This window comes from Crocodylus porosus, unplaced genomic scaffold (genome assembly GCF_001723895.1).
Source record: "Crocodylus porosus isolate Cpor-Errol unplaced genomic scaffold, CroPor_comp1, whole genome shotgun sequence".
In the NCBI taxonomy this organism is placed as follows: Eukaryota; Metazoa; Chordata; order Crocodylia; family Crocodylidae; genus Crocodylus; species Crocodylus porosus.
The window spans coordinates 34,032-58,774 of NW_017728946.1; the positions used below are offsets into that span (position 1 = coordinate 34,032).

Genomic DNA, 24,743 nt, shown 5'->3' on the forward strand with positions numbered 1-24,743 from the left:
TGGACACAGTACTCCAACTGCGGCCTGACCAGTGCCGCACAGAGGGAGAGGATCACCTCTGTGGATGCATGACAAGGTGCGGTTGGCCTTCCTGACTGCCTCCCCACACTGCCAGCCTACGTTCATCTTGGAGTCAATTATGACGCCAAGATCCTTTTCTGCCTCCGTGCTGACAAGAGGGGAGTTCCCTAACCTGTAGGTTAGTCTCTTTCATCCAAAGTGCTAGCCAGTGCAGCACTGCCTAGCCTATAAGCATGCTGCATATTTTTCCTCCCAAGGTGGAGAACCTTGCATTTTTCAGTGTTAAATGCCATCAGGTTCTCATCTGCCCATTTATTGCACCTGCCGAGGTCAACCTGGATTGCCCTCTTGTCCTCAGGTGTGGAAATTCCATTAAGAATCTCCTTCCAATCTGATATTTACTTTACCTACCCTCTCCTCTTTAGCCACCTTATAATTCTCTATTAACCACTAATTTCTCCAACTTAACTAATAAGTTCCTATGTGGCACTATATCTAAGGTTTTATTAAAGTCTACATAGATGAGCTCTACTACATTTTCTCTATTTAGAAAATCAGGAATCTTCTCAAGGAAAGATACTAGTGTTGCTCAGTCAAGCTCCGGTGAATCCAGGTTGCATTTTATTACATTTGTCATTTACCTTAATTATTCTTTCCTTCAGTATCTGTTTGAAAGCGCTACATATTATTGAGGTCAATCTAACAGGCCTATAGTTGTTTGAATCATTTTTTTCCTCTTCTTAAATATAATTACCATATTAGCTATTCTCCAGTTATATGATACAAGTCCAACTTTATAGATTTATTTGCTACTGGATGTTGAATTTAATGTGTTCATTCTCTCACAGTTGAGGTGGAGATAATTTGAACCTGCTGACTTTAGCACATTACACCCTTTTGGCCAGACTCTATTCCACCTATTAGGTGCTTGTGTATGATCCTGTTCCACTCTGCTTAAGTCCCTGAAAAATATCTGATGCAAAACATGGATGAATTGGCCTTCTGCTTTTTGTGACTTTATCCTAAAGCTAATATTGTGGCATCTTACAAAAGTAGGCCAGTTAATGCTTTTTTCAGGATCATAAGCTGTAGGATCACACTTTGGCATATAAGGCCACTTAAGTACCTAATAGATGGAATAGGAACTGGCATCTTGAGTTTGCTTCTACTTTGGTTGTGGAAATTGTTGTGTCCATAACCCTGTTTTCATTGTCTTTGCCTTAATTTTCTAAGTCTTCAGCATATAGTGGCCTTGCTTCTTTCCTTTGTTCAAAAACATGACCGAAGAACTTTTCAATTTTTTTATTTAGTATCCTTGGCAAAGTGTAACTTTACTTGATTTTTGGCAGTTCTCAATGGGCATGTCTACATGTGCGCTTTAATGAACAGTAGCCTATTTTACTGCTCACTAAAACGTCACCTAAAAAAACTGTGCAAGTATGCTAATGCACAGTAAAACAGGCTACTGCACATTAATTGTCACTTAAGAAAAGTGCACTTTCAGTACTGAGCTTTAGGGCAGCTTAATGCACATTTATTTAGTACTTTATATTGGAGGGACTAAATTTAATGCACATTAGGAAAAGTGCATTAATGCACATGTAAATGTGCCCAATTTCTCCTCTGACTTCTTAGGTTGTGACACATAGCCTTTTTTTGCTGATCCATCATTCTTTTTAACACAATCACTTCAGACAGAGTCAGAATCAGAACCCAAGTCTCTGCAAAGACCTTGTCCATGTTGTCCTACTACCTTACAGAATGAGTGTGCTTATGCAAGTGCTTGGCTGTATTGTCTGGATCCTTTACTCTACCAGTTACACTATGTTCTTTGCCCACAGTCAGGAATAGAATTCAGAGATCTTGGTGACTATATTGTGGCATTGCCTCATCAAGAATTGTTACATGTTGGAAAAGCATATGATATGCCTAATTCTAGATACTGGTTCAGATACTTCTTCTGCAAGTTAGTCCTATAGGTCAAGTACAAGAGGTCTGTCCTTTGGATATGACAGTCTTTGAGTCAGACCTTCCTGGTGTCCCCCATGGGACAGTGAAGAAAAACCAAAGTCTATTCCACCTTTTAGGTGCATAAGTGGACTTGGGCACCCAAGTGCAATTCTGTTCCAACCTTGTTCAAGTCCTAAAAATCTATTAAAGTATGTACAGGCAACCCCTTCTTAGCACTCTTAATTGGTTACCAAAAAAACTGAGCATTAAGCAGAACAGTGTTAAATAAAACCAAAAGTTTTTGACGAACCAAGATGGCACTGTATGATGCCATGAGCATTATAACAAAACTCACTGAGTGCTAAGTGGAATTGGGTATCAATGTAAAATGAGCATTATAGTAAAATAGTGCTAAGAGGCAGTGGCAACACATGGGGTGCACGTGCACACCCTAGAGTGCTGGTTCAACCCCTGACTGTCAGCATTCCCCGCTTAGGTGACAGGTGGGGGAGCAGGCAGGAACACGATTGGCCGTGGGGGACCTCCCCCCCGTCACTGACTGGTCTCACCCAACTCAGGACTCACCAGTCACCCATGCTAAGAAGAGCAGCAGTAAGCGGAGTGTGCCTGTACATTTTTTAACACGCTGACATCTTACCCTTTAGATTGTTACAAAACAGCAATGAAAAGGGGACCTAACCACCCTTTGCATTAACTAATTTTCAGGGACTCAAGCAGGGTGGAATAGAATCATACATAGACACTCCAATCAACTTATACACCTAATAGGTGCCAGCATTAAAGTCTACATTCACTTACACACCTATTAGGTGTGTAAGTGAATGTGGCCTTTAATGCTGTTGTACTATGGGGCATTTTACTTATTTTTTAACAGTTTGAATCCAGCCTCTCTCACTGCAAGTTTAAAGTAGGTCCCATCTAATAGCTCTTTTGTGTCCTGTCCATAAGAAGAATTTGGGTATCTCTCAGTTTCAACTTCCATATCATAAGCTCACTGCCATACTTAGCTCTAATTGACAGAATCAGCAGATTTAATTTTTGCATGGTAACTGCAGGGAAAAAATACTGCAATAATTCATCCTTTCTAATTAGGTTACCAAGATATTTAAATCCTTAATTTGGGGGTGTGATACAGCTTTTAAGACCAATGCAAAGTCCACTTAAGTCATTAAAGGATTGCTGTTGACTTTGGTGGGCTTAGGATTTCAGCCATAGTCTTCTATTTGATTTAAATTGCAGATAAATATATAAACGTGCCTGCAAAAATGGAAACTCTGGTTTGGGTAAAGTATAAGAATTGCTAACTGTTGTAATAACCTGCATAAGAGCTATGCCTTTAATCAGTCCTTCTTTTCTCATTCACACAGTGTGCACAACTATACCCCCAAGGTTGGAGAGATTGATACAAGGAGAGCCATTCGCCAGGCATTTGATGTTTGGCAGAGAGTGACGCCACTTACCTTTGAAGAGGTTCCTTATCATGAAATTAAAAATGACAGGAAGGAGGCAGATATTATGATATTTTTTGCTTCTGGTTTCCATGGAGACAGTTCTCCATTTGATGGAGAAGGTGGATTCCTAGCTCATGCTTACTTTCCTGGACCAGGAATAGGAGGAGATACTCACTTCGATTCAGATGAGCCATGGACTCTGGGAAATTCTAATCACGATGGTAAGATTACAGGTCACAGTTTTTAAAACCAAATGAATGTAGATTTAATATATAGGTTTTTGACTTATGGGAAATGGCAGGTTAGTGGAGCCCATTACTCCTACACATTGGCTCCAAACTATAAAAACATGCACTCCACCTTAAATGTGCACATCTTACATTTGCAGGTTAATGCCACGTACCTAAATGCACATCTGAATGTATTCAGGAGTGAGCCTGAATGTGTGCATGCTTAGCTTTGAAGATTGTGGCCATTCTTGCTTTAGAAAACATGTTTTCCTAACAGGGAGGAGGACAGTCTGAGTGCTGAAAAAACAAAGGCAAAATTTTCATGCAGATCCCTAACCATGCTGAACTCAGTGTGCTCAGCAAGGACAACAAAGATGTTGTTCAGTAGTGAGCTCAGAATTAAGAAAGCAGATGGTTTTCAATAACAGATTTTTAATTTTTATTGATCTACTTTAAGTTCCCTAAATCTCAGTTTGGCCTGAAATTTATCCTGTTAAATCTCAGACCAGAAGTGAGAGCTTGTTCATTTGTTTAATGAAACTTGGGAATTAGGAAAATTGGCTTCTAAATGGTAAAACCGAAATAGTGAACAACTTGAGTGTACTTATGGGCCTTATCTTAATTCTGATATACCCGAACAGTTCCTTTTCTATTTTCTGATTTTTTTTCTTCAGCAAGAACTTGCACGTTTTTCAAGTTTGAACCATAGAATTAATTTTTTTTAATTGAGTGTTGAATGAGATATTTCATTCCATTTGCAGAATGATATGCATGGAAAACAGCATGTATTCAGAATGATTGTTAGAAAAAAATCTATGTTGAGATAAAGTAAAAAATTGTAAATAATTTGCAGTTATTTTGTAAATGTTATTGGCACCTTGTAGTTTGGTTAATAATAGGAGTTGGTTGTTCTGTCTGGAATCACCATGGTGTCTAAGTGCCTGAATTAAAATATTGTGCCCTCTCAGAATCAAATTCCTTTACAGAGTGGTCTGCATCACCTTCACAAGGTCACTCAGCTGGTATTCTCACTAGCTGTGAGCTCCCTTCCATCTTTGGTGTATTTTGCTGGAAGTGCTGTCAGTATAGTTTGGATAAGTTTTTCTTTTGCACAGTCTTTTTTCTCATACGATTGAAAGTTCTTCCTTTCATTGTAGGTATTGCCATAAATATAAGGTCTCTCTTACTAGATTTGTTTCCTGAAGTGTGTATTATTTCTAATCAGTTTGTTCTCTATCCTGGTGACAGAGGTGTGTTTAACTTTGGGCTGAAATAAAATCTTACCAGAATAATAATTAAAAAAAAACACCAGCAAGAGATCAGCAACAACATTTCTACTCTGTCTGGTGTTTTTCTATATATAAAAAGAAAAATATTAAGATAGCTGTAGCCATTATGTAATTTTAGAAGCCTGGAATAGACATAAAGTACCTTCCTGTTCTTTACTCCAAGTACTGTTTACGCATTTTACATTGGTTAAAACAGTAATTGTTTGCTGGTAGAGACCAGGACCCAGGACTGCCCTCTCTTGGAGGAGTGCTTTAATCCTTAGGCTACAAAGGCAAACTTTCATTTGCTTGTTTTCCTTGTGAGACCAGAATCATGGAGGAATAGGGCTGGAAAGAACCTCTAGAGGTCATTTAGTCCAGGCCCATCTTCAACATATCTATTTTATAGCTTGGCTGTTAGGGCATTCTCAAAGAAGTGGGAGATCTAGATCTAAATCTCATTAGGGAGAGGCCTATAACCTTAACATGTGTAAGGCAAATACATTTAATTCCTCTAACAGTTGGACTCTTCAGAAGCTGCTGGATAGCTGTCTTCAGGAGAGTAAGGTGGTGTAAATTTCAAGTGACTGGAGATGCTTAATGGACAGTATGAATAGATGTGTGCTCCTGGCTTTAAAAGGATCCAACAGGTTCCTCTGGGCTTTTTCTGATCCATAATTTGGAGGCCTTCCTGTTCTCCAAACCAAGTGTCTCTGCAGGAACTATGTAGAAATCCTAGGCACATAAGCAAGCCCCTCTAGAACAAGGAACATAATGCTTAGGTGTTGCAATGTAGGTATGTAAGAAACCAGATAGAATCTGGCCCTTTGCTTTTAGCTGATTGATTTTTAGTTGTCTGGCTTTTTGTTTTGTTTTACATCACCTACGTTATCCTCAACAGATTCCAGAAGTTGACAGAAAGAAGCATGCAGATTTTGTGCAGCTAGTAAAACTATTGAGGGCTTTTCATGAGTGATGTAAGCACTGTTTATGAATAGATAGCATTCCATATGAAGACTGGAAGACTTATTTGAACAGATCTCTATTACACATTCACAGCAGAATTGTACACTGGCATTTTATATGATGTACACCATACAGTTTCATAGGCGTTGATCTCATAAAATACAAGCCATGGTTTATTTTGATTAATTAGCTATCCTGACAAATTAGGATAGCTAAATATTTTGGGTAGACTTCTTTTTCTCTTTGTGTGCCTAAATGACACTTTTTGAGCCTCATATTTATTTTTTTTGGCACTTATGCACAGGTTGTGATTCTATTACCCCTGCACTGTGGACACATAACCATACACACATAGATTGAAGTATATGCTGTAGATTGTAAACTGACTGTCCACTGGTTATATGGACATGTCCATTCTGGACATATGAGTGTAAGCAAAAAAAAAGGTAGCTGGACAGAAATCCGTGACTAGCAAAAGTTAAAGGCCAGAAGAGAAGGGCTCTCATATGTTGTAGCCCCAGTAACTGGATGGTTAGGCACTTAGGGTGTTTATAGGTGTGCTCTGGTGGGAGGCAGGAGCTTTAACAACTGCAGCTCCAAGAGCCATGCTAATTAAAGAGGTTAAAGGTTAGATGATCACCTGTCTGGGGTCTTGTGAACCCAGCATTCATTCCTGCCTGTGGCAGGAGGTCAGGCTAGATGATCTGATCAGGTCCCTCCTGACCCTAGCTACTATGATACTGTGAAAGCATGTGGAGTGTCATGTGCATCCTTCAATCGCCAAATGAGCTTTAGTTTAAAGCACCCCACTGCCATTTTTCAGCACAGGGATACTGATACACATGACGCTGGAGTCTTCTGGAGCATGGTAATTATCGTGCTTGAGAAGACTCGATTAATCGATTAATCGAGTCTGCTCCAGTGTGCTGTAATTATAGTGCATCAGAGCAGCATCCCTGCACATGTATAGCAGCCATTAGTCTGGAAGCATAACACCTGCATTCTCGGCTCCCCTCACCCAGAGAGGATGCATAGCTATATTTCAGACTTTCCAGTCATGGTGCTCTAATTGCCATGCCGTTAGACATTATACAAGGTCCTCCTCAGTAGTCTTTTTGAAGCTTGTCCCACCTGCTCCATGGATAGACAAAAGAGAAAGATCAATGGACCAAAGAAGAACAAGCAAAGCTGGCTGCATGTCCACAGTGCAGGGGTAAGTAATGGAATCTTAGAATCTAGAGTCTAGACCAACCCCCTGCCAGGGGCAGGATTACCCTCATGTAAGCCATCCTGTATAAATCGTAGTCTAACCTATTGCTAAAACTATATAATCAACCCTGTCATACAACTACAAGGCATAATGGGTCGGTGTCTTGCTGCTGTGTGGGTTATTAAAATCTGTAAGCCATCCAAGAAAAAGGACCATGCACCATGTTACAGAGGAAGGGAAAACCCCTTTAATTAGTAGTCTGACCATGGGGTAAAAGTCCTTGTTTATCCCAAATGTGGCAATTAGTCTGACATTGAATGGAGGGACAAGGCCCTTTAACCAGGAACCTCTGGGTTTGAATCCCACCAGGAGCAGTGGCTCACCCCAGTTAGAAACCCCAGCCTTCACTGCAACCAACACCCAATGCTTCTGAGGAAAGCAGAAAAAAAACCCCCCAAACTCTAACACCTGTAGCAATAGGAAGAGGCAAAAAAAATGTTCCCATTCTTAGATGGCAACAGGATAGGCCAGGAGCAAGGGAAATACTAAACACCTTCCATTCTGCTCTACAACCAATAGGCAGCAAGCATAATTCCACACATCATGCCGTCTAACTGGATAGCTAGAACTACCCTTTTTGTATCCCCTCTATAATCTTATCCTAGTTCCGCTAAACTTTTTTTTCATAGCTAAGCCAGTTATGGAGCTCTGCTTCATTCTCTTGCTGCTGAGTATGGTCATCTCCAACATCTACCTGCTTTAAAATATAGAGCTTTTCTCATTATCTCCCAGCAATCCATAGTGGGATAAAAGGAAGACATCTCCTGTGCTTCTAACTGCTGCTTTTCACAAAACAATCCAGGCATAGCTACTCCTAGATTCTCAACCTTTTTTGACTTGTGGTACCCCTGGATATGCCTTGAAAAATGCCAGCTCTTCATTTTCAAACATTTTTGGATTACAGAAAAATAACAGACCATTGCAAAGAACTCAGAAAGACCACAACTATGGATTTCTATTTGAAACATCTGGGTTTATCTTGTGAATCATGTTAGCAAACATAAATGTTAACATTGTATGGCATCCCATGGCACCCTTAAAAAGATCTCAAGACGCCCCAGGATGCTATGGCACCCCAGTTGAGAATTAGTGTCCTAGATAATCCCTGACCAATTCTTGTCTAATTTCTTCTTGAATACCTTCCAGTGATGGAGATTTCACAATATTCATAGGCAACCTGTTCCACTGTCTCACTATTCTAACAGTGAAGAAGTTTCTCCTGATATCCAATCTAAACCCACTTTGCTACAACTTCAGGCCATTAGTCTGTGTCCAGACCTCTGCAGCAAAAGAGAAAAAGTGTTGTCACACTTCTTTATGGAGGCCTTTTAGATATTTGATATCATGCCCCCTCTTAACTGCCTTTCCTCAAGCTAAACCTGCCCATTTCCTTCAACCTTTCCTCATATTGCTTGACTTCCAAGCCTTTTATCATTTTTATTGCCCACCTCTGGACTCTCTCTATTTTCTCCATATCCTTTAAAAAATGTGGAGCCCACAACTGCACACAGTACTTTAGACAAGGTATAACCAGCGCTGAGTAAAAAGGCATTATCATCTCCCGTGTCTTGCAACTAACGCACCTCGACAATGGAGCCCAAAACTTCATTCATCTTTTGTGTAGCTATGTCATACTGCAGACTCATACAGGTCTGTGATCCACTAAGACTCCTACATCCTTCTCCATAGTGCTTCCATCCTGTGAGGTTTCACTCATTTTTTGTGTGCATGTGTTTTTGATTATTCCTGAGGTGTAGCACTATGCCAAAATCATCCAGGTTTTGGCTAGAAAACTGATGTGTAGGCACACAAATGTAAACTGAACTTTCCCTTTTGTGTCATTTCTAGATAGTATAATCACTACCTTGATAGGTTGCCTAAACTAATTTCTCATCATTATATTAGAGTATGCATGACTATTAAAAATGTGTCTCTCTCAAAAATAAAATCTGTGTTGATATGCTGTCATAGGTTCTGAACCCATAACTCTGGACATAATAGGTGCTACTGTTGCTTAATTTTTTCCCTCTGACGTAAAGGCTTCATCTTAGTATTCCATTTTAATAAACTTTTTCAGTTGTACTTCAGTTACTTTCTAAGGGAAGGTGCATTGTTATTGGTTGATCTAACCCAGCAATTCTTCTGTTGCAGAAAACTCAGAAAAACCGCAACAGGTCACATTGTTTTTAACACTATGAATGCCTCTCTGAAATCTCTGGGTTTATATCATGTATCATGTTTGCAAACCTAACAGTATCATGTGGCACCCTGCAGCACCCTAGAAAAGATCTCAAGGGTACTGTGGCACCCTGATTGAGACTGACTGAGCTAACCATTAAAAAGTTAAAACAGATTTACTAGCAAATCAAATTTTTATACTAGGTTGATGCATATTTTTGCTACTTGGCAGGGGTACACTCTTTTAAAGCAATTGTATAACCTAATATTTCCAGCTCCTTAATTAGTTTTCATTTGTAGCATGTTAGAAAATGGTGAACAATGTATTCCTCATTTACTACATAATTCATACTTTATTGATACTTTATGTCAAGCAACTAAAATATGTGTATGAAAGTGGTCAGATGAGCTCTGTGAATAAGTCTGATGAGATCATAATGGTCTTTGTTGGAGTCAGAAGCTGAGTGGTAATACCTGTGATAGCTCTGTCAGTCTCTTTTAGCCAATGACACCGGTCATCCACAGCATCAAGCCTTTAAACCTCCAGCACCTGATCTATTTTTCCCTATTTATAAAGTATAATACCAAAAGTTAAAACCTTTTTATACAAAAGAACACAGGTTATAACATCTGAGTTTTTGAAAGAAGTTTACAGTCACCATATTTGTGTTTTCTTGAAACACTTTAATACAATGGTTTTCAATCTGTAGTCTGCAGACCCCTAGCCATCCACAGGCTATGCCTAAGTGGTCCGCAGGAGATGACTATGATCTATCAAAAGCATGTGAATACATATACTTACATTTCAGAGGGATCAGCACCTCCATTTGAAAAATTTTAGGGGTCTGCCAATGAAAAAAATGCAGAAAACCTCTGTTTTAAAATATTATCATAAGTTTAGGACATGTTTTGGATTAAATACAGATTTCATTTTTAATTTTTTTTTAAGAAAAGTTTATTATTATTTAAATAAGAAAATAAAATAATCTGATTTCAGTTAAAATCCATTTAATTTTTTTTAAACACCTATTTCTATTAACTGTAGTTGTTTTCATCTTCTGTTGTTTTTCTTTCACTTTGTTAAAAAATCCTAAAGAGCTTGCACTGGACTCAAACCAAAATGTATTGGTTTAATCATATTAGTCTTAACTAATATTAGTTTAAATACTGAGTATCTCATTATATCAATGGTAGTGTTGAGTAATTTTCCCCTACAAAATTTTAGCATACACATATTTGATACATTCTTTAGTCTTAACAATTCCTATCAATTAAGATAAACATCACAGTAATATCCACTTAGAGTTATGGAAAATGCAGTTAGAATATGGTATGAATTTTGCAATGGTCAGTGCCTTTCTCCTTCCAAAAGTTCCTTCTTTTAAGCTGTTCACATATTGATTGGCTGTGTGTGGGCATGTCTACATGTGTGATTAATGCACATGAATACACTCTGGAGCTTATTGCTCCTGAATTTCTTTGTGTGCAGCATGTGGAGCCTGGTCTGAGCAGCCCGGGCTGGCAGGGGATCTGGGGGTCAGCCTGCCAGCCCAGGGCTGCTCTGACTGTAGCTAGTCCTGCACTGAAACACCCTTGTGCTTTAGCCAGCCCCTCTGCAGCACAGGGAGCCTGGTCAGTGCAGCCCTGGGCTGGCAGGCTGACCCCTGAGTCCCTGCCAGCCTGGGCTGCTCCAACCAGGCCCCCAAATGCTGCGGAGTGGCTGGCTGGGGCATGAAAGTGCTTCAGTGCAAGGGCTGCCTGCCAGCAAATGCTGCATTAAAGAACCCTGTGCCCATCCAGGTCAATGTCTACATGTATAGTGGTGTGCATAAAAAGGGTTCTGGAGCAGGGTAGTACTTGTATTTACAAGTAAATTTATAATTTATTAGTTTTGTGTACCCTAATAGGGGTGCACATGTAGATGCTGAGACATTTACTGTGCAGTTAATTAATCAGCTGTGCAGTAAATGTCTCATGTAGAAGCGTCCTGTATATGGTTGGTTGTGCCACTTAACAACTGGCCTTAATACCAGTTGCCTTTTTTTTCCCCTCAGTGGCCGCATCTACATGAGATGCTTTTTGTGCAGTGGCTCATTACTACTACACAGTAGTTTACTGGTACTGTGCAATAACATTGTGGGGCACAAACTGTGACATGACACTATTGTGCAGTAGTAACAAGCTATTCTGCAGGAGTAATGAGCTACTGTATAGTCAGCATCACCTAGAAGCCATGTGAGCAGTAACACTGGTAACTGCTTAGTCATGTAGTACTTGATTATGTAACAACTGCACAGTCAGTGTCTCATGTAGATGTGGCCAGTAGGCTTTAAGGAAGGCCTTACTAATATCAGGCTTATTTAACCTTTTGATTCAGGGTATACCACTTCCCTTGCATTGCAGCTCTGTTATTTCTTATAATGATAGGTAATACCCTGCTTTACCCTGATCCAAGAGAGATCCATCAGACCTTATGTAGGAGGATGCCTCCTACTGACTACTCCATTTTTGGGGTAGCTAAAGTCACATTTGTTTGTAATCATTAACTAGATAGATACCTCTTCCCTGATGTAGTGTGTGTTGAGGCTGTCTGATCCTCTTCCTCAAGCACATTTTTGCATTTTGAGATACAGACTGAAACATGAAGTTAATAGATATTAATGTCATATTACATCACAGAGGTCATGGCTATCTGCACACTTCACTGTGGATTTGGCTAGTTTAATGCACAGTACAGCATCATCATCTACACAGATGCAGTAATTAGGGCTCAGTAGACTAATTTACTGCACTGCTGGATAGTCCAGTTTGATACAAATGATATCCCACAGGTTAATAAATTACTGTGCTTAAACACATGTGTAGACAGTGATGTCAGGATTAGTTTACTCTAGCTCAAATTGAGCCAAGGTATATTCACTCTCATTAATTGCACGTATATATGGGCCCAGATAGTGATAAAATAGTAATAGAATTTGTCCAGTATTTACACTGCATTAGTCCCCAGAGGCTCTAAGAGATGTATGGTGAGGTAGGCACAGTCTTTGACTCAGAGAGCAGGTTCTACTAATTTAGCATCTCTCACTTTCATTGGTTTTGTTTTAGTGGTCTGAATAAAATGTATCAAAAGTCTGTGGGATAAACACCAGCTTTTTAATACCGTACACTTAAGATCTAACTTTAAACCTCCAGCACATGTTCTGGTGTGCCCTATTTATAAGGTTTAATACCGAAAGTTAAAATCTGGGGAAAGCATCTTTTTATACAAAAGAACACAGGTTACAAATCTTATAAATAAGGGTTGTTAAAAATGTGAATAGTGTTCTAATTAATAAAATTGATATTCTAGGCTGCACCTCTTAAGTTAATGTAATTGCATATATACAGAAATAGCTGCCTGATCAAGTTTGCAGGATGAGGGTTCAAGTACACTCAGGTAGAGTAGGGATTTTAGCAACCCAGGTGAATGCTATAACCATTGAGATTGTGGCAACAGTCAGGGACATTTCTTGGCTGATAGGATGAGAAAGGACAGGCCTAGGTACCTAATTTCAAGGGATGGCTTCGTGCTGGGAATCCTGATTAGAGAGAATAGCCTTTGTGCAGTTTAAAGCCCCACTCAACTCTGTCTCATTTTCTTTTGACTACCTCAGGCAGTTCTGGCTTTGAGTTGTTTGTTTGTTTAGGTTTTTGTTAGGGTTTTTTTGGGGGGGGGGCGGTGTTTTGGTTTTGGTTTTGCCTTCCTTTCAAACACCGGAACATTGGCCATAACTAAGGCTGGATTTTTTTTTTATGTTTTGTTTTGTTTGTTTTTGTTTTTACTGGGGTTTGTTGATGTTCCTGCCAGCACTTAGAAAACACAGAGGTTGTTGCTTGGAGTCTCTTCCACTGAAGTTCTTCCACCAAAGTTACATGGAACTAAAGTTATATTGTAATCGGGAAGGAATTTTGCTTTATTTATGAGTGACATGGCTTGTGAGAGTTTTTGTTTTCCTCTGTAACATGGGACATGATTGTTTTCCTAGGATCTTTTCTCTGCATAAATTAACTAACCACTACCCTGTTATTACAATTACATGGCATTTGCAGTACTCTGTCTCTCTTGTCTTTCCTTATGGCATGCTGTTGGTGTTTTAGGTTTTGTGCATTGCAGTTGTCTTTAAAGGTTTTGGGTGGCAATTTTGGGGATTTCTTCGGTAAATAATCACCTGTGAACTCAGGGCACTGAACTTCATGGCCCAGGAGACCCCTTCCAGATCTGTGCTATTCTAAATAGCACGATTGCCACTGCCAGTGTCATTGTAAGCTGTGCTTCATAAGTCAGGTTAGTCTGCCACTAGATGTCCAAGTCTGCCCTGTGCAAAAGTAGTCTCCCCACCTATGTAAACTATATTGTCTTTGGGTAAATGAAGTCAGAAATCACCATTTTAAAGTTTATGGTGCATACTTGTGGGTCTTACTTGATATCTTGTATTCACGGTGATCAACATCTTTCGCTGGTGAATTTTCATATCTTCTGATATCAACTCCCAGCTGCTAGCAGAAAGGATCTGCCATCATGTGTCCTCTTGCCTAACCCAAGATATCAGTGCTTTTTAGACTGAGATACTTACCATGCAGGATCTCATGACTCACAGTAAGAAACAGCAGATCTACAATGGGACTTTGATGTAACACAGGAAGCTGGAAGTTCAATGGATCAAGGACCACTGCCATGACAATGTCATGACTGTGAAAGAAGTCTCTGAGAAAGTCAAGTGACAAGTCTGGATAGACACCTAGATATCTTTTTCTAAAGAACTGGACAAACTTGATAAGCCCTGGTTGCATGATGTGTGTGGGGGGACCAGCACACAGTAAGATTCTGAGCAGAAAGGAGGTGGCTTATCTACAAATCCTGTCCTTTGATCCCAGGAAGACCCAAACCATCTCTCTGAGTTCAGCAAGGCCCATGATGATGCTTCAGGTTCCCAGGTACCTGAAGAACCAAATCTAAATCTCACGACCTTTTTGGATACACACAGGCCAACCCATTTCAGATGACAGCAATCAAGGAGAGGTCATTGGAAGACATGCCATCTCATCCTGGTAAGGACCTTTTTTGTATTTCTTACTCTGTGGGAAAGAATCTCTGTAGTATTATGGAAGCTGCAACTGTTACTATAAACAGGACAGGTGAATTTGCATCTGCTTGGAATCCTATACCCCTCTCCCACACACCCCAGCTGCATAAGGCAATTAGATATGTTAGCAGCAGCATAAAGATACTCCTCATCCTTATATAGCCTACACTTCCATATATAGCACTTACCCAGAACACGAGAGACCTGTCTTCTAGGCTACCCTCAGTTGCTGGGGATTTTAACTCATACCTTACACCTTAGTGGAGACCCTAGCCCCCAGCTTTGGGGGAGACATGGCCACAAACACGTTTCAAACTGTTCTTCTTGAAGTTGGCTCACTCAGAAAGAGGCATGGGAGCAGGAGAAGAGCAAGCAGGAAGAAACCTAATACTTTGGCCCAAGCAGAATGTTGATAACCCTGGGTCTTGGCCTCTGTTCCCAAAGCTGTTTATGCAATATGTCAGCATCTCTTTAGTACCAAATGCATCATGTGCACTGATGCACATCTGGAGTCATAACATTATTCCATGTTGCATTTAAGTAATGGGGCAGTGAAGGATATGGCCCAGTGGAACTGCATCAAAGCAAGTGAGAAGGAGCTTTCACCTGTAGTTCACAGGGTAATCTGGATGGTCTTGCCTCTCTAATCTCTTCTTATGTGTAAACTGGATGGGTGATGAGAGGTATTATAAGAGAATTGTGACTTTGGGAGAAGTTTAATAGCTGGGGTGGAATTCTAGTCCTTCCTGGTCTAAGTGTCTAGATTTGATCACTTAAATGCCAAAATTGCCGCTTATGCAAAAGTTGTCATTTTATTCTTGGTCATATAGCCCTGTATATACAGACAACTGCATATGTGCACAGACTGGGCATATGCACTGCCAACAAAATGAGAGGTAACACTCCCATTGTTTCTCCAAGTACCTGGGCAATTGGGGCACTCACCTGGGAAGCTGGAGGCTTCTGCATGTCCATGAGAGGTCTTGGCTACTACTGTGTATGCCACCCTGAACAGCTACTCCCTTGCACATAGTTATCCATGTGTGAAGGGGTACAAGCCCAGGAACAGAATTCCAGCTTATGTATAAGTGGCATTTTTGGCATTTAGGTGACCCAGTAAACCATACAGATGACCACATTTGGACGCTTAGATGACTAGGAAGGAAACAGAATGCCTCTTCCTGTCCATCTCCTCTTCTCCTTCCCGCCACAGTGTTCTGTAAATCAGCATAGGTTGGTAACAGATCTGAAGTATTATATATGTGGTATCACAGAATCATAAGTTTGGAATGGCTATCTAGCCCAATGCCCTACATAGATCCAGGATACAGTATTCCTAAACTGTCTCAGACTGAAAACCTCCAATTAAGGAGATTCCACAACTTCCCAAGGCAGCTTGTTCTATTGCCCTACAGTACTTATAATTAAGACATTTTATTTTAAATGTGTTTTTCTGCTATTTAGGCTAAGTACAGACAGTCAAAAAATGCAAGGCTGAATCATTTCAATCTTCAGAGGTTAGTCTAAGCTACGTAGATTGAGCCAATAAGCAAGTGAACAGACATTCACTTTTGATTCCGGAAATCCAGCCAAATGCCTGTAGTGACATAGGTGTCATGGCGCGGGGACCTAGGAGCGGCCGTGATCTCCCTAACGCCCCCTACCGTGCCAAGTAGGCGATTCAGCACCCTTTTTCTCACCTGCCACATCTTTGATGTTGTCTCAGTTTTATCAAGGAGGCTGCCCTTTGTCCCCTTGGACACGGTGCTATGTTAATCCTGTCCCCTGTTCTGTATGGAGTGACGGGTGCACCCCAGCCTTATGGGCTATGAATGCCTCCAACCTCCCCTGTAGCACGCCCCAAGCCTCACTGATGTACCGGACGTTGTCTGGTCAGTTTTCTTCCTGCGCCCTAACTGGCGCTCCTGGGCTTGCCACACAACCGGCGCCCTGACTGGCACCCCGGGCTTGTCACGCAACCGGCGCCCCTCTGCTTTCTGCGCCCTGACTGGCGCCCCTAGGCTTGTTAGCCCTCTCGGGCCTGCTTAATATGTCTGCCCCTCTTAGGCCTGCTCAATATGCGTGCCCCTCCCTGGGGATCCTCCGCATACAGACGGTGCCCCCCAGGTCCTGTCTCTCCGAGCACTCACCCTCCCCGGGCTTTCTGACTGCGCACTCGCCCTCACAGGGCTCGTCTTTATACCAGCACCTCACCCTAGGTTTCGATTCACATATGCCTCCTGGGTCTTAACATGAACACCCTCCGGGCAGCTGGCTTGTGCCCACACTAATGCTCTTAGCAATTGGGGCTCGGGTGGCCTTAGCCCTGCCTGGCCCCTCCAAAATTGCCTGTTCCCCTTCTCAGGATTGGGGCAGTGCACCCCTAAACTACGGTGCCCCACTGGCACCAGGGCCTCCACCACTGTGGAGCCCTACTGAGCTTTCCCAATACTCTCTCTCTGGGTCGGGGTCAGGATACCCCCAAAGTGCAGTGCCCTCTCCAGCGCTGGGAGCACCCCACTTTACTGGGGAGCTCCTAATGAGGCCTCCTCCACCCCTACAGCCTCACCCGGTCCTCCTGTTTAACCATAACTAAACAGAACTATAAGCCATTTGGCTGTAACACAAAAATAAGTCTCCTGGCTATAACATACAATCTAGGCCCACCCGGTTTTCCTGCCAAACCTTCCAGTCAGGGTTCTCTCGCCCCGTACCATGGTGCCACCACTCGGGTGCTCGGGCTGCTCTGCTCGACTCAGCTAAAGGGCTCTGGCTCCTCAGGCTGCCAGAAGGGAACTGCCAGCCAGGCTTCAGCCTGGGCTGTTTATAAAGGCCGAGCCCGGCCCCCTTCTGGTCAGCTGACCCACTGCGGTTGCCGTGGCGACCAACACCTGTTCTCTCATCATAGTCACAGGGCACCAGAGTGCCCCTGTGACAATAGGCCAGAAGCTGGGGGTGCTAGAGCACACCCCCCTGTTTGGCTGGAGTAGACAGCTTAGGCCAAGGCTAACCTGCCCACCCTGTGGGGAGGGAGGGAGGGAGGGAAATACAAAGCGTCCTGGGATGCTGGGAGACCATGAGTTAAGTTGAATCTGGAGGGGATCTGGGATAGAAGTTCAATAAACCGATTTAACCAAAATCAGTTACATCTGATACTACATCCATCTAAGTTTATCTTAAACCAGTTTTGGCCATTTTGAAAGTGGTTTATGTGCACTGAACCTCTGTTGTGTTTGCTTTGAACCACTTTCAAATCACTTATACCAGTTGATGTGTAATTTCTGTCCCTAGCCTTAAGCAATTACATTATGTCTCCTCCGCTTCGTGGCAAGGGAGAACAGTTTTTATTCCTATTCTTTATCACATCCTTTCAAATATCTGAGAACTGCTGTTCTGTCCCCTCCTTAATCTTCTTTTCTCCAGATTAAACAGACTTAGTTCTCTCAATCTTTCTTCATACGGCTTGCATTCCAACTTCTCTATCAACATTATCATTCACTTCTAGATCCTCTCCAGTTTCTCTATAATATTTAAGTATGTTGTCCAGATTTTTACATAATATTCCATCTGAGGCCTAACCAGTGAAAGTTGTTCTACCACTCCCCATGTCATGCACACAATGTTGCTGTTAATGCAAAACAAATATGCATTTGCTACTTTGTGACGGAATCATGTTATTGATTCATGTTCAGTTTGTGATTTATCATGATCCCAGGTTTCTTCTCAGCAGTGATATGGTCTAGATGATTATCCCCTCTTCTGTTTGTGTATTTGTTTTTCTTACCGAAGTGTGGCACTTTATATTTGTATTGGTTGAATTTAATCTCATCTATAAACCAGTTCTCTAACTTATGCAGATCTTTTTAAAATGGAACCCCACTTGAAACCTCCTGTAGTTCTGACATTGATCCCTTTATAATTACTGTTTGCTCTGTAATTGTTTTGTCTAGTTCACATTTTTCCAGCTTGCTCATGAAATTGTCCTGAGGGAATTTAGAAGGCAGGGTACATTTGAGCCCTACATACAAACCAAAGAGTGTGTGCGTGTGTGTGTGTGTGTGGGTCAAGCTTTCATGGAAATGTGTCAAAACCTTTCCTAACATCTAGGTAGATTCCTCATTCATCAAACTAGGTACATCTAGTTGGTTTGGTATGATTTGTTCCTAATAAATCCATGTTTCTCCTCCAGATATTTATAAACTGATGGTTTTATTATTTGCTTTAGTGACTTCCCTGATGTTGAAGTCACGCTGACCAATCTATAATTTTCTGGATTCCTCATTTAAAAATAGATAATCTGTAGCTATGGAGAGGTAATAATTTTGGCTGGAGGGTCACTTAATAAGGTTTGGAGAGCTGAATGCTGCATGGGTAGCCCTGCCCCTTGACAGTCCTGGGATCTGTGCAGCAGGGGGCGGGGAAAGCAGGCAGCTCCAGCATTCGGAGCTTCCCCACTTGTGGTGTTCAAGTGTGGGGAACCCCTGTGCTAGAGGCAGCCCAGCCAGGCTGCACCCCTTGCCACAATGTGCAGCACTGACCAGAGCCACATGCCACCAGGCACCAGTACCTGCACTGGGCACAGCCACCTCAAAGCTCCCCTGCCTGCTGCTGCTGCTGTCACCACTGCCTCTCAGGTTTGCATGCAAAGGGAGGAGTGTGGGGGATCCCTGCACCACCCCACCCTCCCTCACACCCACACCCTGCCCACCCGAGCTCCATGCTGTCACTGCACCCCTGGGAGTGGGCTCCGCGCTGCCACCAGCCCCAGCTCCACACTCCGTGCACCTGCCCAGGTGCAGCTTCTGCCCCCACTCCCACCGCTTCCCTACCTGGTTCCTGGAGCAAGCAGAACAGCTGGGAAGCCAAGCAGGTCCCCTGGGGACTGCAGCAACAAGGATGGGTGCCTTGCTCCCATCCTTGTGGATGGAAGGGCTAGGTGGGGCACAATTAGTTGGTGGGTGCTGTGGGCCAGATGAAAGTGCCTGGTGGTCTGGATCTGCCCCCCAGGCTGTATTTTGCCTGCCTCTGCTGTATCTTGTCTCTAGGTTATTGGGGCCTCGTTTGCCATACATAACTTTGTAAATACTCAGAGGTATAGCCAGAGCAGGTACAGTGGCTTAGCTGTACTTCCCTTTTGAATTGGACTATGCTATGGGAGCCTCTGAGGAATTTTTAAAGTCCCTAAAGCAAGTGAAAACCCGCCCTTCCCTCCCCCTCCTGCTCAGAACATGCCCCTCCCTATTTCTCCTCTGCCTGCCTGCTTTTCCCTGCTGTCTCAGAAGCAAGTAAGCACCAGAGCCATTTATAAGGAAATAGTTCTCGGAGGTGCTCTTCACTTACCGTAATTCATTCCCCTTTATATTAATCTTGTTAGCTTCTGGTCACAGTTGGGTTTTTTCAATTTTTGGGGGGTGTTTTGCTGAAGACTGAGGAAAAGCAATCACTGAGCACCTCTGCCTTCTTTGCATTATGTATTAATAGATCACACTCACTAGTAAGTAGTGGATCCACAATTGGCCACGTATCCTTTTTTCTTCTTTGTTCTGTGGTCTGACATATTTATAGAACCTCTTCCCATTGTCTTTAATATTCCTGGCCACTTGTATCTTACCATTGCTTTTGCTTTTCTGATTTTTTTTTTCCCTGCAGGTTCCTACTGTTCTATTGTATGCCTCCTTAAGGCATTTTTACATGTGCTCTGGAAAGTGGCGTCAAGCACTTTAATTAGCAAGCCGCACTAATTATAAGCGCCTGCAGATCACATCCCCACACATCCCTGTGCTGAAAAAATGGTGGCAGGGCACTTTGAAATAATCTCTTCAAATGTATTTGTTTTTTTTAAAGCACCCCACCATCAGTTTTCCGTGTGGGGACACTGATACACATGACACAGAAGGCTGCTGGAGCGCATCAATTTCCATGCTCCAGCAGACTCAATTAATGAGTCTGCTCTGACATGCTGGATTTCCAGTGCATCAAAGCAGGCTTCTCAGATATCTATAGGAGCCCTCAGTGACTTGCCTTTCTTTCCATTGTCTAGCTCTCTCTCTTGAATTTCAAGTAGCTTAAAGGCAACTTGTATAGTCAGATTGGTCTCCTCTGGCTCTTTCTTTCCACTATACCGGAATAGATTCTTGTTGAGCTTCCAATACTGTGTCCTTAAGGAAATGCAGGATCCCTTTAATCCTTTCAATCTGTGTATCCATGGGATCGCATCTACTGTTTCTCAGAGTCCATTGAAACCTGTCTTCTTTAAGCCCTTTGTCCTTGTTTTGCTACTCTCATGTCATCTCTTTCATAAGAACATGAATTCCATCATATCATGGTCACTTCCTCTCAAATGTCTTATCACCATTTCAGTCTCAGTCAATTCTTCATTTATTGGTCAGAACAAGATCCAGGAGAGCCCACTCTATTGTATCCTCAACTTTCTGGAAGACAGCTGCCCTCTACATATATTAAGAACTTACTGTACATTTGGATCAGACCTTAACCCAAACAGGTGCTTGAATGAAAGCTTATTATGTATCCTATAAAATCTCTGGGAATCCATAAATAGATCTATCCTGGTAACATACTGTCATCTTAGCCTTAAAGTTGAATTAAAACAGCAGCAAGAAGAGCCTGCCCACCTTTTGTATTAATGTTTTTTTCAGAGTTGCACACAGTGGATTAAAATCTTGTTTGGGCATCTGAGTTCACTTCAGTGGAGTAGTATAAAGTGCTTTATGTTTACTGTATTATAGAGATCAGAGGAAAGTAGAGCTGAAAGGGACCTTATGAAATCATCCAGTCCAGCCTCAGCTCCAGGCAGAAGCATCCTAGCCAAGTGTCTGCCTAACCAACTCTTAAAATCTTCCAAGGATAGAGATTCCTCAATATCTCTAGGTAGCTTGTTCCAATGCTTGAGTACCCTTACAGTCAGAAAGACCCTCCTAACCTCTAACTTGAATCTCCCCTGCTGAAGCTTAAGCCCACTGCTCCTAATTCTCTCCGCTGTGGTCACAGAGAAAAACCCAACTCCATCCTCTCTGTAAGTATCCTTCAAGTATATGAAAACTGTTATAAAATCCACCTTCACTCTTCTTTTCCAGACTAAATAACCCTAGCTCTTTCAACATTTCCTCAAAAGTCTTGCCTTCCAGGCTCCAATTCATATTTGTTGTTCTGTGCTGGACTCTTTCCAAATTGTCCACATCCTACTTGAAACGCGGGGCCAAAACTGGACACCAGTACTCCTAGTGAGGCCTCACCAATATTGAATAAAACACAAAAATCACTTCTCTTGGTTTGGAAGTGACACTTAGAAGCATAGGATCATGGAAAATTAAGGTTGCAAGGGACCTCAGGAGGTCATCTAGTCCAACCTCCTGCTCAAAACAGAGCCACCCCAAACTATATTATCCCAGCCAAGGCTTTGTCTAGCTGTGTCTTAAAAATATCCAACCTAAATTTCCCTTTGTGCAAGCTGAGACCTTTGCTCCTTGTTCTGTTATCCACCACCACTGAAAACAGTCTAGCTTTATCCTCTTTGGAGCCACCTTTCAGGAAGTTGAAGGCTGCTATTAAATCCCCCCTCAGTCTTCTCTTCTGCAGACTAAATAAGCCCAGCTCCATCAGCCTCTCCTTAAAAGTCATGCGCCATCCCCTTAACCATTTTCATTGCCCTCTGCTGGACTCTCTCCAATTTGTCCATATCTTTGCTGTAGTGGGGGACCAAAAACTGGTCATGGTACTCCAGATGTGTCCTCACCAGTGCCAAACAAATGGAAATAATCACTTCCCTTGATCTGCTGGCAACACACCTACATGCAGCCTGCTATGCTGTTAGCTTTCTTGGCAACAAGGGCACACTGTTGGCTCATGTTCAACTTTATTGTCCACTGTAACCCCTAGATGCTTTTCTGTAGAGCTGCTGCCCTGCCAGTCAGGCCCCAGTCTGTACCGGTGCATGGGGTTGTTCTGTCTGAAACACAGGACTTTGCACTTGTCCTTACTGAACTTCAGGGGCACATCCACATGAGCATGCACGTGCCTCTTGCAGCATCTCGTACCCCTTTGGGACACTGCAAGAGGCAACTGTGGGAACAAGAAAACGTTCCCTGTGCTGGAAATTTGCAGTGGGGGGGCAAAATTAGATACCTGGATATCCAGGGGTCAAAAAATACCCTAGGGGGAAAAAGTGGAGCAAGGCATGATCCAGGACCTGAGGCAACCAGAGGTTAGGTCCTCCACAGGGATGCTCTGGTACCCAGCCAGAGCGTCTGTATGGCTCATGCTTACCCCAGTGCTGAAGCACGCTGCCTGCCTGTGGGAGGCAAGCAGCAGTGCAGGTTTCAGGGACCTCAACTCAGCTTCATGGCAGGTAGGTAGGGGGTTGGGGGAGGATGGAAAAGCAGGGGAGGAAGCCATGGGGTGGGGGGCACCTGATCCCAGACCTTTGTTTGTTCCCCTAACTCCCCATCCAGTCCCCTGCCCCTGTTTGTTCCCCTCAGCCCCTGTTCATTCTCCCAACTCCCCATTAGTTCTCCCTGCTTCCCAAGGCTGGAGACAAGCAGTGGAATGAAGAGGGAACTGGAAATAAGCAAGATCAGTTAGGCTCCGGAGTGGCAAGAGACGCGTGGGTGAAAGCCCGCCATGCCCCCACTCCCCCAAAGACCCCCAGACACCCCCCCAGCAGCCACGGAGCCCTCTGCCGGCCCCCAGGACAGCCGGAGGCAAGCGGGGTCCATGGCGGGAGGGGGTTAACCCCTCACTGACTGGGAGGAGGCAGCTGAGTAGATCTGGGCTGGGTCAAGCCCTGCCCAGGCCCCTACTTGACCCAGCCCCCCAGGGAGACAGAGAGGTAGGAGGCGGTACTCACCAGTCCCCCTCCAGTAGGGCAGGGCTCCCCCTTGCCCGAGAGCAGCTTTCCCCAACAGCGGGCCCACTGCACATGCACGCAGTTTAAAAGGGCCCACCAACAGCAACAAAAGACCCAGTTAGGCTCCGGAGTGGCGAGAGACATGTGGGTGAAAGCCTGCCACGCCCTCGCTTCCCCAAAGCCCCCCAGACACCCCCCAGCAGACACGGAGCCCCCCCACCGACCTCCAGCACAGCTGGAGGCAAGCAGGGCCTGTGGTGGGAAGGGGTTAACCCCTCACTGAGTGGGAGGAGGCAGCTGTGTGAAGCCAGGCCGGGTCAAGCCCCGTCCAGGCCCCTACCTCGCCCAGCCCCCCAGGGAGCCACGCAACTGGAGCTGCGCAAACAGGCTGTGCAAACAGGCACACTTGCCTGCCAGCGCATGAGTCAGCAAGGAGTTCGTGCAGGACGGCATGCGGGAGGGCTCAAGACCCTGCCTGCAAACCCCCCAGAGTAGACAGTCCCAACCGTAGCCAGCCTACCAGAGGCATGACATGGGTGGGCATGCATCGCACCCCGAGGGTCCCCTCAGGCTCTGCGGCTCCCCCCACCCCCTGGGCACCTCAGAGACCCCCACCCAGATGAAGCCCATGGTTCCAGGCTCCACACAGATGGAGCCCCTGGGTCTTGGTTGTGGGGGCCGCATGTCCCTTTTTCAGGGTCTGGGGCATGGGAGCATGGCCACCTCCCCGTGTGGGGTCTGCTCCCTTTTGGGGTCTCTGGTGCGCCAGCTGGGGGAGCTCCAGGCCACAGTCCAGAGACTGAGTGCCATCAGGTACTGTGAGCAGGAGATCAACTGCCAGGCCCTTCTTCCCCAGGAGCCAGAGGGTAGACCATGGTCTTCCTCCAAGACAAAGAAGGACTCCGGGACCTCCCACTCTGTCCAGTCAGGGGCATGGACCAAGGTGGTCAAGGGTCCTAAGGCCCGCTGCACCAAGGCCCCTGCCCCGCCTGAGCTTAGCAACAGGTACATACATCTCTTGCTGCTCCAGCAGAGCCTGGTGAGTTGCCAGCTTCACCAGGCAACACAGGCTCAACTGCAGCTGCCGCCCCTGCTCTCCCCAAGACAAAATGTAAGGTGTTTGTTGTGGGAGACTCCATCCTGAGAGGACAACCTGCTGCCCCAACCCCTTAGTCCGGAAAGTCTGCTGCTTCCCAGGGGCCTGCATCCAGGACATTGTGGAGAAGATCCCAAAGCTCCTCCAGCCCCCAGACCACTATCCTATGCTCCTTATTCATGTGGGTGCCAATGACACAGCTTGGAGTGCTCCCAGCCAGGTCATGAGGTGCTACAGGGATTTGGGAGCAGGGCTAAAGGGTCTGGGGGCACAGGTGGTGTTCTCGTCAATCCTCCCAGTCTTGGG

The 24,743-nt window shown here is 43.9% G+C and overlaps 1 protein-coding gene and 1 long non-coding RNA gene across 2 annotated transcripts in view; one reads left to right on the forward strand and one right to left on the reverse strand.

The window, feature by feature from the left end:
- LOC109320576 overlaps window positions 1–3,442 on the reverse strand; it is a 16,084-nt gene extending 12,642 nt beyond the window's left edge. Inside the window, exon 1 of the long non-coding RNA XR_002103817.1 lies at window positions 3,356–3,442. This is a non-coding gene — a long non-coding RNA (uncharacterized LOC109320576). The remainder of the gene's footprint in view (window positions 1–3,355) is intronic.
- Window positions 1–24,743, forward strand: part of MMP24 (matrix metallopeptidase 24) — a 162,966-nt gene that overhangs the window by 23,906 nt on the left and 114,317 nt on the right. The window contains 1 exon segment of the mRNA XM_019550707.1: window positions 3,360–3,664. Coding sequence (XP_019406252.1) covers window positions 3,360–3,664 — 305 coding nt within the window.